Here is a 12487-nt window from a genome sequence, read left to right on the forward strand (position 1 = left end):
GTGAAGAATTGATGCAAGCAGATGATCTTGAAACTGGTTATGGGTTCCAAGACCTGCTAAAATAAGCAGCAAGTGCTTCCAGGCCACGGTCCTTGCTGGAGGTAGAAATCCCTCTGTTGCTGGGTCTCTGGGCTAGTTGAGAGCAGCTTGGCACTGCTGTTCTCAGTGTAGCCTGCCTGTGTCCTTTGATTCATAAAATGAAATTTCACACCATCCTGTAGCTGCCAGGTAGAAGGAAAAATGATTCCTCTGCTGAAGATGTTTTTTAGTTGTTGTATTCTAGAGTTAAAGTTTTCCCTGTTGGTAGCAAGGGTTAAATGTTGAGCGCGACAGGTATAGGCAGACTTAGGTATGTGATATGTTGGAGTGTTTTGCAAGGTGCTGTAAATGTTGGCTCCATGTAATCTGATACGAGGGTAGGACAGGCTAACTTAATGAAGGAAAATAGACAGCAGTATAAAAGAACTGGAAATTCAAGTCTAGCTGACTAATACCAGCCTGCTCCAGAGGCCTTTGACTGTTCATATTGCTGACAGTTGACAGCAAATGGGGAGGCTGACAGCAGAAACATTGGTTAATCTGCTCTATTTTAATATAGATTCTTTAAAGACACTGCAAAGGTAAGACCCTTTCTGTTTATCAACCTGCCTGAGTTGCTGAATGCGGTCTTGATTGAACGTGCACATCAGCAGGAGTAAAGAACCAACCTGAGTCGTGAAGTGTGTTTGTGTGCTTGGGAAAGGGGAGGCTTCAGCAGGTTCTGTGTGGATTGGTTCGTGCCCCTTTCCATTTGATGCATGTCAGTTAAATTGAGATTTCTGAAGCTGCTCAAATACTCAGACGGGGAAATACAAATCACACAGTATTTCTATGGCTACAACAGGAAGTAATTTTGAACTTATTTAAACTCTTTGTTCATTGTGCTTGACAGCCCAGTTGGAAAAATTTACAAATACATTAATAGCAAAAGGAAATCCGTGGAATGCTGAAAATCTGTGTTGCAGAAGTTGTAAAGAATGGGGATTTTTACTGAGCTTGGTCCTGTAGCATCTTTGACTTGAACCTGATCTCTGATGGCCTTTTATTTTCAGTTTTCCCCTTTAATATGTATATTCTGTGTACATTTATATGCTAGTCTGTGCCAGCAGTTTTATCAGAAACTGGTAAACTTAACTTTTACCTGCAGGTGATTTTAAAATAATTGACTATGTTGCTGATTTGTGGGCAAAGCAGTTTTTCAAGAAGAGTTGACAGTTTTGTATCAGTATTGGGCACAGACTGGCAGCAGGTAATTTGTGAAGCCTGGCACCTAGCCAAAGCAATTATAGTTCTTTTCCCCTGATCCTCCTTCCTCCCACTGCCACCACTTTGTTCCCATTGGTGCATGCATTAATCAAAAGAGCAAAACCTCTTGAGGTCAATCAGTTCTTCCCTCCTCCACCCTCTTTTACAGGTTTCCTCATATCCTGTGTTAGCTTGGATATGGAGCTCAGCCCTTCAGCACTCTCTGTACTGAGACCCTTCCCTTTGAGATAGTAAGATTTGGCTTAGCTGCATCTCACATGTTAGGTTGCTTAGAAGATGGTCGTCTTAATGCTCCTTAAAAGGTGCTATGAAATGCCAGAAACCACTTGAGGGTGCCATTTAAAATATATATTCTGTGTCACTGGAATACATTTGGTTTACAGACATTTCTGAATAGGACTTGGGATTTTACCAATTTACAGTTTTCTTGGTATCTGTCTTAACCAGGTTTTTGAGACTTTGTGTAATATAAAGAACAGTAAGGTATCTTTGATACCAATGTTACTTACTAATGCTGGTAGTTTGGTTATCTTGTGACAACACATAAACCTAACCTTGTCTCTGCAAATTTACTATGGGATAAAGTAGCATATATTGAGTGTTGTAGGAGAGGAAGTAATGAGAGATGTTTTGTTTTCCTTTCCATAACTACTGTCACCTACCTCTTGATGAGCTAGACTATGCTGATACTTGCAGTGTCTTATCAAACTTGTAGTCCCTATATCCTGGCTTTGGAGTGTTTAATATATTACTGTTTTTCTCATGGAGAACACAGGAATCCAGAAGTGAGCAGTTACAAAGGAAAAACTTAAGAGAAAACTCTTGCCTGTAGAGATGTGTGGTTGCAGTCTGTTAACTGGAGGTTTGTCTTGTCTTATGACAGGTGTTTTCCATTGTTTAAAAATAAATCCTTATGTAATGAGGCCGATTTGGTCTAATTACATCGAGCTGGTTTTAAAACATTTTTTAATTTTCCTAAGCTTTTGCCTTATGTCATGTCTAGCAAGGAGCTTGAGCAAGTAAATCCAGGTCAATGCATTTTAAATTGCTTTCCTTTCATCCTTTCAAAACTAGCTGCTTCTTGACTTAATTGAATGTCTCCTTGTTGTCATCAGCTGGGAAATATGAGCATTTGAGAGTTATACTTTCTCTTTACCAGTAGTGGTGAATTAACTACACGGGTAGAACCAAAGGGCAGGACACATTAGTGATTCCTGGGAGCTTTGAACAGCAAACCATGCTCCCCAGCCTCTGTGTTTAGTGGCGATGAGCATGCAAATGTACCATTATGGCAGAGGCAGGTCATTGCTATGAATGTTACTGGTTTAAGATGGTCCTGGGATCCATATTATGTTGCTAAACAAGACCGTGCTTTCAGACATGTTCTTCCTAACAAGACCTCATGTTGTTAGGATAAGAGACCTTCAGAGAGCCCATCACGGAGGGTTTTTTGGAAAGACTGTTGGTTGGTCACCAGGAACCTCAGTGTGATGGTGTGCTTGTGGCCAGTGTTTCTAAGGTAGTAAGGCCTGAATTGCAGATAGGCTTCTCCCCTCTTTGACATTAACTACGTACAGATATCATCTTTGCAAGGCCAAGAACTGCTGAGTTCTCACAAGCTTGGCAGACTGCAAGCTCCCTGTGAGCTGCCTTGGGGTCACTGTCTTTTTTTGGGGGGTCCAGATAATGTAATTTGTTTGGACTTCAGTGGATGATAGGAAGATGAAGTGAAGTATTTTCCCAGCAGTACTGAGGTGGTGGTGAGCAGCAGTGGGTGGAGGTGACTAAACTGGAAGCAGAGAAGGAGCACTTCTGCATATCCCCCTGTTGTACAGAGATGTGGGAGGCTGTGGAGTTTTTTGCATCTTCAGGAGCCAAAACGGCTACACTGAAAGTAAAAAGTCAGCAGAAGGTCACACATTTCATGTAACTGCAGCTGCTCTGTGTATGCGTGCATCCGTGCAGGTATGCAGAGCAGGTGCTATGCAGTGAAGCAACTTTACCCTTGCTTTTATCTACCTGTAGTTAGAGTAATGCAGTTTATCTGTAAGCTGAGGTGTTAGTAACCCAAATTCAATCTAAGGAGTTTCAAAGCCCTACAGATAACCAAGGCTGCTAGTCACATAACCACTTCTGAACATTTACCCTCATCTTCTCTTATGTATCTAATGTGCCAAAAAGTGCAGTTTGGACACCTGCAGAATGGTGTTTGAATCCACTAAGAAGTTGTTTTGGTTTTTTTTTGGGGGGGGAGGAGGGGTGGGGTGGAGGGAAAAAGTCTTATCTCTGATGTGATTTGGAGAGGAAGGGAGTGCCGGCATTGTAGTGCCCCATCTCCCTAACCTCTTCTTATACCGTGCGTCCGACTTATGGAAATGTAAGATTCAGTTTTTTTCTTCCCAGGAAGATGGGGAAGTGGGGGAGAGGGTTTGGACCTTTGCTTCCCCCTGAAGTGCTCTTGCTCCCTTGTTTTAGGGCAAGTTACAGATAATTTTTCCTGTTGAGTTGTCTCTACTTTTCAAGAGCAAACACTTTGTGGAGAGGTGACTAAAACCCAGTGTGGCCTTTTTCTTGCCTGACCAGATTGAGGCTTGCTCTTCGTCTTAGCAGATGTTTAGATACTTCATGCAGAGCTCAAGAGCTCTAGCAGTAGAGTTGGGGTACTCCCCCCAGTACCTTTTAGCTCCCTGTTTAGGACTGACCTTTCAGTGGTAACCTGATCTTTTGTTGCTACAGCATAAATCAATTATTTACAGTGCTCAACTCCTGCACACCTACAGTGATTTGGGGCTACCTTTACACATCGAGCATGCTGTTAGGAGAGGGAAAAGAAGCCTCAACCACACTAGTTTTCTTTAGATTTCCTAGCACTGCCCTGCCAGGGTGCTGGGTTTGTGTTCAACAGCTGTGTAACATAAATGAGCTAAACAAAAGGGACTTTTACTGAAGCTATCAGGGAACATGGGAGGTTGGAAGAACAAGGTTTTAAGGGGTGGGGGGGTCTGTAGACAGTGCTGGAACCATTACCTAATAGGTTGGAAAGAGTCTTGCCTCATTAAATATTCAGGATAAAAGGGGTAGTTGCCAGAAAGAGATGAAAATGTGATTTTTTTTTTTTTGTGATGGCAAAGAAGAGCTTGTTGGTTCTGTTTGTGCTTTGTGCTCTCTTTGGAGCAAATGTGCTTTTATGTGGAATTTAGGGAAGGGGAGGTTCATTTCACTTCTTTTGTATTGACTGAATTGTGTGCCAATTTGTTTTGGTTTTATGCTTGTTTGTACTTAACAGATGAGCCCTGTTACTCTGTCCTCCTTGCTGTATGTATACTGCCCATGGTGACACAAGCTGCTTTACAGCCCAGCTTCAGAACAAGGTTTTATTGATACTGATGATTTCTTTGTCCTTAATGAAAGCTCAGCAAAGGTCACTGTTGACTTTTATTATGTCAGCTGCTTTTTGCACAGCTTCCTCAAGGCAGCATGGGTGCTCTCAGAAGATTTCAGGCTGTTCCTTGTGTTGTTTCTTTCCTCCCTCAGTGATGCCCTCTTACCATGTTGTTTTGAGCCGTTGAAAATACTGAACCTTCAGAAACTTCTTGTGCCAAATAACATGTATTAACTTGTTCTTCTTACTCATCACTTTGCCAGCTACAGATGCCCTGGGTCCGAGGACGTAGTTCAAAGCCGCTGCACTGTACCATTTCTTGATACTGATGACTAGGAATAATCAATCCATGAAGAATGCCAGAGGACTCTGTTGTTAGCATTTATGCTTAGTGTGGACCATACGTAAAGATCATTATAGGTTTGGGATTGCTGCATTACGAGAACTGTGATACCATTCAGCTTTTCCACCCTTTTGAAGAAAACCACACTTTGTGATGTGTTATTTGTACAGTATCTTAGAAAGATGCAACTCTGCAGAGGCTTGACTGGCTCTGGCTTGGTCTATCCCTAACCACCACTGGTAGAAAGGACGTAGAAACTTGAGTGAAATGGTAGTGGTACCATCCATGTGTTTGACCTCACCCAGGATAGTTTTCAGTCCTTCAGCTCAGTATTTCCAGGTGAGGTCTTTTTTCTTCCCTGTCCTCTCATTGACTCCCTTCTTCCTCCCACATCCAAAGTGTGTTGAGAAAGGAGCTCAGCTTTGCCTTTCTGTTAAGTCCCAGCTTTGGCATTTCTAGGCTAGAGCTAATGCTGCAGACTGTCTTAAAAAATCAATGGGAAATTTTGACCCCAAGTCGTTTGTCTCCGTGCTAAGGGAGGTGAGCCATTTCTGTAGTAACTCAGGGTTCAGGTGTGTATTTGAATCTTAAAGCAGCTAGGGTGGTTCTTAATTTTAGATGTACAAATGTTCTTACTAATTTCACAGAAAAGGCAGCTCAGGATGACTGCAGTCATCTTTAGTAGCACTAAATGGGACTGGATCCAGTAGCTTGCTGGCTGGAGGCATCTTTCAGCTCAGCTGTGGTGCTCTCAGTACCAGGACTCGAATCTTCCAAGTTTATAGTTTGCTTCTTCAGCAAATCTTTGGGTTTGTGCCTTGCGCTTTGATACCTGCTCCATCTGCTCCACCGTGGTGCTGCTGTGTTATTTCTGCATTACAGTGTTCAGATACTAAGGCAGGATGGGCTACACTGGCTCATCTTGTCAGGAATTGAAAGAGAAATTGTGGATTTGTTACTGCCTAGTTGGAGCCTAGTTGCAGTATTGCAGCTTCCCCATTGGGCCCTAAAATGGTTCTGGAGATGTTTCTAACAAGCTTTGTTGAACTGGCTAAACAGGGTTAGACTTAAGTGCAAGGTATATATGGTGAAGAGTGGTGGGGAAAAATGTGACATCTGGCTGGAAGAAGACCTACAATGTGTCTTCTGGGACAGCAGAGTAGCAGTGTACTAAGAGTTGACTCAGCTGAATGTGCCTTTTGACAGACTGGCTGAGGAGGTTGTTTCTAGATATTGAAATCAGTAGAAGAGGGGAACTTCCAGAGGGATTGAAATAATTTATCTGTGTGTTCAGTTTTAAGGATTAAGCAAAATTCAGATGTTTATTTATACTACAACAGTTAGTAAAAATGAAAGTAAAACCTTACTCTGTAGTTCTGAAAACATGATATAAATTTTATGGTAATATATACTTCGTTCTCTTTCTTCTGTGACTGTATGTAGTCAAGCTTATTGTGCATGTGACAACAATTTATGCCTTTTATGCTGTTTGCAAATAACTTATTTTCTACTCACAGATGTACATAAAATCAGGCAGGGAGATAAGTGGCATTCTATAGTGAAAACAATAGACTTGTTTGTGTTAGCATATAGACAGCAGGATCCTGTGATACTTGGAATAATGAAAGCACAGTTTATAAAAATAGATGTTGATGAGAATATAGCTGGTTTATGATTGTGCTGGCTTTTGTGAAAAGCTGCTCTTGTTTTCTGTATGCCAGAGAAAGTCATATGGGTTAAAGGACAGTACTTTTGCATTATTTTGTCATGCTGTTGTTGCCCAATAGATCATTTGCTATTACTTTGTACCACCAAAGAAGTAATAAGAAATTCCCTGTAGATAGTAATAGTTTGAGTGCCCAACCTCTGTAAGGTTTGATATAAAAGCTCACTAAATCCTGTTCACTCACTTGTCTTTGACTTTGGTCATAGTATCACAATACTATGATCCTTTTCTTGTAAGAAGAAGTTATCATTTGACTTTTATTTATAGATTCCTTTGGTTTGGGGGAGGGGGGGAATGAGCACTCTGCTGTACAGTCTTCCATCACTACATCACCGTGATGCAGGATCCGTAAAACAGCTTTGAATGTCTGTCCCTACAACTATATCAGATGATTAGGAATTTCATCTTAGCATGAAGCGTGACTGTTCTAACTAGTTTGTGTGAGTCTCTGAGATCAGATGCTTTACACTGCTGCTGGCTTAAGTGGTATTAAAGCATGATGATTAGTTTTGCATTAAGGGTTTTGTTATAGGTTTGTTTTTTTTTAAATAAAAAGTAATAAAAGATTTCTTTATGTCTTTCAGTAAGTTTGCAGGATCTTACACATGTAGTGTGCATCCTGGTAGTGTAGTATGTACTGTAAAATATTAATATCTTACAGAATGCTGAATGACTGTGGAAAAATAGGCCACTTCCAAATGCACGTGGGGAACTTCTAAAATCTGTCTTAAAGTACCTATGCCTCCAATTTTCCTCATACTTCATGAGCTTATTAGATAGTCTGCACCTCCAACACTTCATCTACCCTGATTTCACATAGACACTGTTAATTGTTACTGGCCTTAGAAAGTTACTGGACTTTGTTCACACATGTGGCTTCAATTAATATAACGGAGATGATCATAAGCCCTTGTTGTGTTCCAGCTCTGGTTCTCTCTGGACAATTAGTTTAACCCCTGCTTTAATACAAGTCTCTATTTGGAAACTGAGGAGGTTCTTTTATTTGCCCAGTGATCCTTTGGAGTGAAGGAATCCTTTCACTGATTAGAGGGAGTGACTTAAAATACTATTATTTCATCTTATTTGAAAGTTGCAATTCATTTCTAGGCAGTAACCAAAATGGAAGTTGTACTCAAATATTTATTTTCATACCTGTCCTCTCTTCTGAAAGGGCTGGTATGTCCCTATTGGCACAGATTCACCCACTTCAATTATGTCTGCAGGATATATTAAACTATATATTGTGTGGCCATGTACTTTCTTTTCAGGCTGGTGTACAGAATGGTAGGAGTCTGGGATGGGCAAGTTGGTCTCAGGTGCACTGTGCTGGCATGCATGTGTAACTTCTTAATGGCATTCTTGTCTTCTAAAAGGTGAGGCCAAGTAATTACATTTAGTGATGTTACCCACGATTATATGGTTTCAGTGCCAGAGCCCTGCTGAAGTATGCAGAAAACCTTCTTAAGTAGTCAAGTGATCCTGCAAAATGGGAAGGGCTGGGGTTGAACAGTCATGGTTCCCAAAGCCCTTCCTTCTCTGTTCATTCGTGCAGATCTCATTAATGCAAATATTCCCTAGTTAGGGTTGTGGCTACTCTTCTGAACCTTTTAGCAGCTAATTAAATCGTGCTTTGGAAGTTGGGGAGGTCCTCCTGTTTGCATAATCTTGGGTTTCCTGATTTCTTAGACAGGTAGGATCTAGTGGCTTAAATGCTCTGCCATCACGACTTAGGAATTCGGGAATACCACAACCTATATGGGAAAAACAGCTGTTACATTTCCTAGAGTGAGGGAGTATGAGCCTGTGACATATGATCCTCCCTAATTAAATTGCTTGGCACAGGGGAGAGGAAGATGCCCTTCATTTTTTTGTGTGTGTGTTTCAGCCTACTGCAAAAGCAAGGTGAAGTTAAGTCTTTTGTACAAAGGCAGATGGTCATCCTCACCAGGGCACTGCAGTCACCCAGAGGCTTTCCAGAGGGTCTCAGTTTGGATGGGTATATGTTAAACCTCTGCCCCTTATACTTTTGTCACAGCAGCCATTAGTCAGGGGCAGTTTAAAGAAGTTTGATCTAAACAGTAGGTACCATACATTTTGCTTCCTTAAAAACATAGGTGTTTAAATTCCTGGGCACCAACATCCCTTAGTTTCCCAGTTTTAGTCACCTGTTTCTGTTACTGTTAGATTACATTCTGAGCTCGCCTTTCTCCCCAGCAGTGACACAGGCACACCTCTTTGTAAGCTCATGTTAGCCACGTTTACTTTTGGCGCTGATGAGGAAATGAGGATGTGGGAGCTGTGTTCTCCCACCCCTCAGTTAAGCTGTTTACATTCCGTAGTTTGGGGTAGGTTTTTTCTTTGCTATTGTACTGTGCAGTTTTTTGCCTGTTCTAATTTGCCATGACGTGGTCAGTGCTTTTTCCTTCCGGCTGCTTGTGAGCCTGTGGTAGAGATAAGGATACGTTTACAGTGCATTTTTAACAAGTAGCTGAAGATCTGCTTCATGAAGGAACTCAGGACTCTTTGGATTGTACAAAGCAATTTATTTACTAGTTTCATCTGTCTGGCACTGTGGGAATCAAGTTCTTGAGTATTTTACTAGCAAAATAACAATTTGGCTAAATTTGAACTGTGTGTGAAGAAGAAAGGTGATACACATGAGAGATCCAGCAGCTGAGTAGGTCAGTCTGAGTTTTGTGTTTTTACATTGAATGTAACTTAAAGATGAGAGTTACTCGTGAATGTAAAAAGTGCATATGTGAATAGAAAGAAAAGATAGATTTTCTTTTTGTTTACTTTTTCAATTTTTTCTTAGTCTTGTGCTTTTAATATGAAACACTCTGAAACTGATGTTTTACTTCCTGAAGCAGTTTTAACGGAATGAAAATTGTCATGTATTAGTAAAAGTAGTATCTCTGATGATACAGAGGTGTCTGACTTGCTTGGAGTTAGATGGAACAGTTATAGTTCGGAGCAAGCTTTGTTGTGACTACTACTATTTCACATTGTTAAAGGAATCATTTCTTTATTAAAACTGGATTATTTTTTCCCTCCACAGTGATAAAGGCTATCAGGGTGGGAAGAGCAACTCAGGAAAGGATTTCCTTTGGGTTTGTTTCCCTTTGAGAAGAGAAGAACCTGGGAACACTGATGATCTAAGGAATCCGAACACTGATACTCGGTTCATTTTGTGATCCTGTCTCTGCCCAGCTGGACCTCAGTGGCGCTCTCTGTTCTTTCACATCAGTGAAGCTTTTTCTTCATATGTGGAGCTGAGACCTGGGAATGCGTTATTATGGCAGCAGTTGTACAGCAGAATGAGCTCGTGTTTGAATTTGCCAGCAACGTTATGGAGGACGAGCAGCAGGTATGGGACAGTGTAAGAAATCATGTTCATACAAGTTGCTGATAGGAATATTGTGAAAACACAAGGAAAAAAAAATGTGGTGTAAAACACAGAGAAGCAAACATTGAGGTCATTATTGTTGCAGCAAATCTCTGTGCTGTTTCAAAAGCTTCCTGTTGCTTCCTGTAACTTGCATGGGCAGAACAGAAATTGGTTGAAATGTTCTGACTTCTGCAGTATTGCAGAGACATCCTCCTCCAAAATAAGTTTTTTTCTGTATCACTGATTTGTGCCAGTAGAATCGATCCATTTGTGATGAAGAATTCCCCAAATTCTGGTACCTGACACTAGTTTAACTTTCTTAGTGTGCTAAGATAAAACGCTGAATAAAAGTCACACTCCAGATGACTAGAAGGAGCAGTAGCTATTTGCTCACTGCTTTCTACAGATCAGTTTCCAAATTGTGTTACTGTATGGCAGCTATTCAGAAATAAGCTTCAAAGTAACTTAAATGGTTTTCTTTCACACTGCAGGGAGAATATGTCTGTTCTTATCTGAGTAGGTTCTCAGCTAGGAGTTGATTATCTAAACCACATCCTGTGAGTCCTGAGGCTTCAGCAAGGAACTCCTATTGTAAAAATCGGGCAGCTCCTTACCAGATGGTAGAGTTTGCATTTATTAACAAGAAATTAGGTGTTTGGCAATTTTGGAGAGACAGCTTGTAAAAGGCTGCGATGTACTGCAACGAACTGTTCCTGTTTTTGTAGATGTGAAAGGCATTGATCCTCCTGCCTTGCAGAAATACTTTTGGCTTTATAATCTTGTCTCTAGTTTTCTGTATGGCCAAATATCTGACTGGGTCAGTGGCCTGTTTGTGCTGTCAGAGTCATGTGACCACTTTAGTGAGCTGAGTGTTGTCTGTCTAAAGTGCTAACTCAGTTTTGGGTGGAACTTGTAATGTAACTTCCTTCCCTGTATTTTTCCAGAGCCTGTGGCAGCCTAGGGATTTAGGCATGGGAATTGCACAAACATAGCTGAAAATGAGCCTTATTTATTACTGCTGTTTGTTGTTCGTTGCTGGCTTTGCTTTACAAGCCGATGGGAGAGGGAAGACTTGAGATGGGGAGGGCTACTTCAGTGCAGTTTCCAGAAGGGGTAATGTGAGCAGACATGATTTGGTTTAGTTGTGCATTCTGCCTCTTGCAGTTCCTTCAGATGTTCACCTGGAAAGCTTTAAAAATACTGAAGAGCACTCAGCAGGGCAGTAAAAACTCCTTAAACAAGGTTTTTTCCAGCTCCAGAACAAACTCAACCTTGGCATTTATCTCATAACCCAAATAAACCCTATTTCAGATGAAGTTTAAGGAAAGGTGTCCTGTAGCATACCCTCAAGATGACAAAATGAAAGATTTGAAAGGCCAAAGGGAGAGAGCGCATAGCTGAAGGTCCATCACTGCAAAGAACCAGATGCAAGCTCCTCTTAAATCCCTGGGTTAACTTCGTTCAAGTACCAAAGATGCAGGCAACCAGTTAGGCAGTCAGTTAGCTGGTTGCATGAAGGTAGATCTTAAATACTCACTTGTAGAAAAGGAGTCCTGCATAGGGAAAGACATGGGAAGCTGGAGCAAGATTTAGCTCAGACGAGGATTTATAGTACATTGACCCCAAAAGATTACCTATTGCTTATACCTGGTTGATCTGTTTCTTATAACGTAGGTGATACTGCTATTGGTACTCCTGAAGGTTTGAAGTTCTGGACAGATTGGGGATGGATAACATGATTTGTGTACTTTGCAAGAAAATTAGCTCTGGAATTGCTCTGTGTTCTTCAAAAGCATTTTGTCAGCTTTTTAGTATGCAGAAGGTGACATATTTGTGTACAGGTGTCATTTAACTGATCTTTGGATAATTACTTTTGTGATGCCCCCAAAAGCTGCATTGCAAGAACTTTGGTACATTTTGTCAAGCTTTGCCTGGAGCCCTGTTGTGCCAAGAGCTGTCAGGACATGGAACAGCTGTGAGGAGAGGGTCAGGATCTAGATGGCAGCTACATTCAGTGTTTAAGGGAAGTCATCATTCACGGCTTTCAAAAAGTTATTTTCTTTTTAAGCCTTGGTTAAACAACCATAAATTATGAGCAGTACATTTGCAAATGTAAGCATTGAGCAGTGGCAAAAGCCAGTGGGAAAGACTCAGACACATGGCCCATGTGAATGGGAAAGGTTCTCTCTTACCAGCTTGATCTTTTTCTGGTTAGAAAATAATGATTTTTTTTTTTTTACTTGGAGAGTTCATTTATCACATTGTGCTTATATGGTGAGGGAGAAATGGGATGATATCCTTTTAATTTTGAGAGGGGAACAGGCGGCTTGCACTAGTGCTGCT

At 41.1% G+C, this 12487-nt stretch overlaps 1 protein-coding gene across 6 annotated transcripts in view; it reads left to right on the forward strand.

Moving 5' to 3' along the window:
- Nucleotides 1–12487, forward strand: part of ELF1 (E74 like ETS transcription factor 1) — an 89674-nt gene that overhangs the window by 39123 nt on the left and 38064 nt on the right. For 4 of the 6 annotated variants that reach the window (XM_031045907.2, XM_034073988.1, XM_031045908.2 and 1 more), the window contains one exon: nucleotides 9815–10123. In XM_031045907.2, the coding sequence (XP_030901767.1) occupies nucleotides 10052–10123 (72 nt within the window). In that variant the 5' untranslated portion in view covers nucleotides 9815–10051. Of the gene's footprint in view, nucleotides 1–494; nucleotides 621–9353; nucleotides 9438–9814; nucleotides 10124–12487 lie in introns of those variants that run through there. The other 2 variants (XM_005145647.3, XM_031045909.2) reach the window with 2 other exon arrangements.

The sequence above is a fragment of the Melopsittacus undulatus genome, chromosome 2 (genome assembly GCF_012275295.1).
Source record: "Melopsittacus undulatus isolate bMelUnd1 chromosome 2, bMelUnd1.mat.Z, whole genome shotgun sequence".
NCBI lineage: Eukaryota > Metazoa > Chordata > Aves > Psittaciformes > Psittaculidae > Melopsittacus > Melopsittacus undulatus.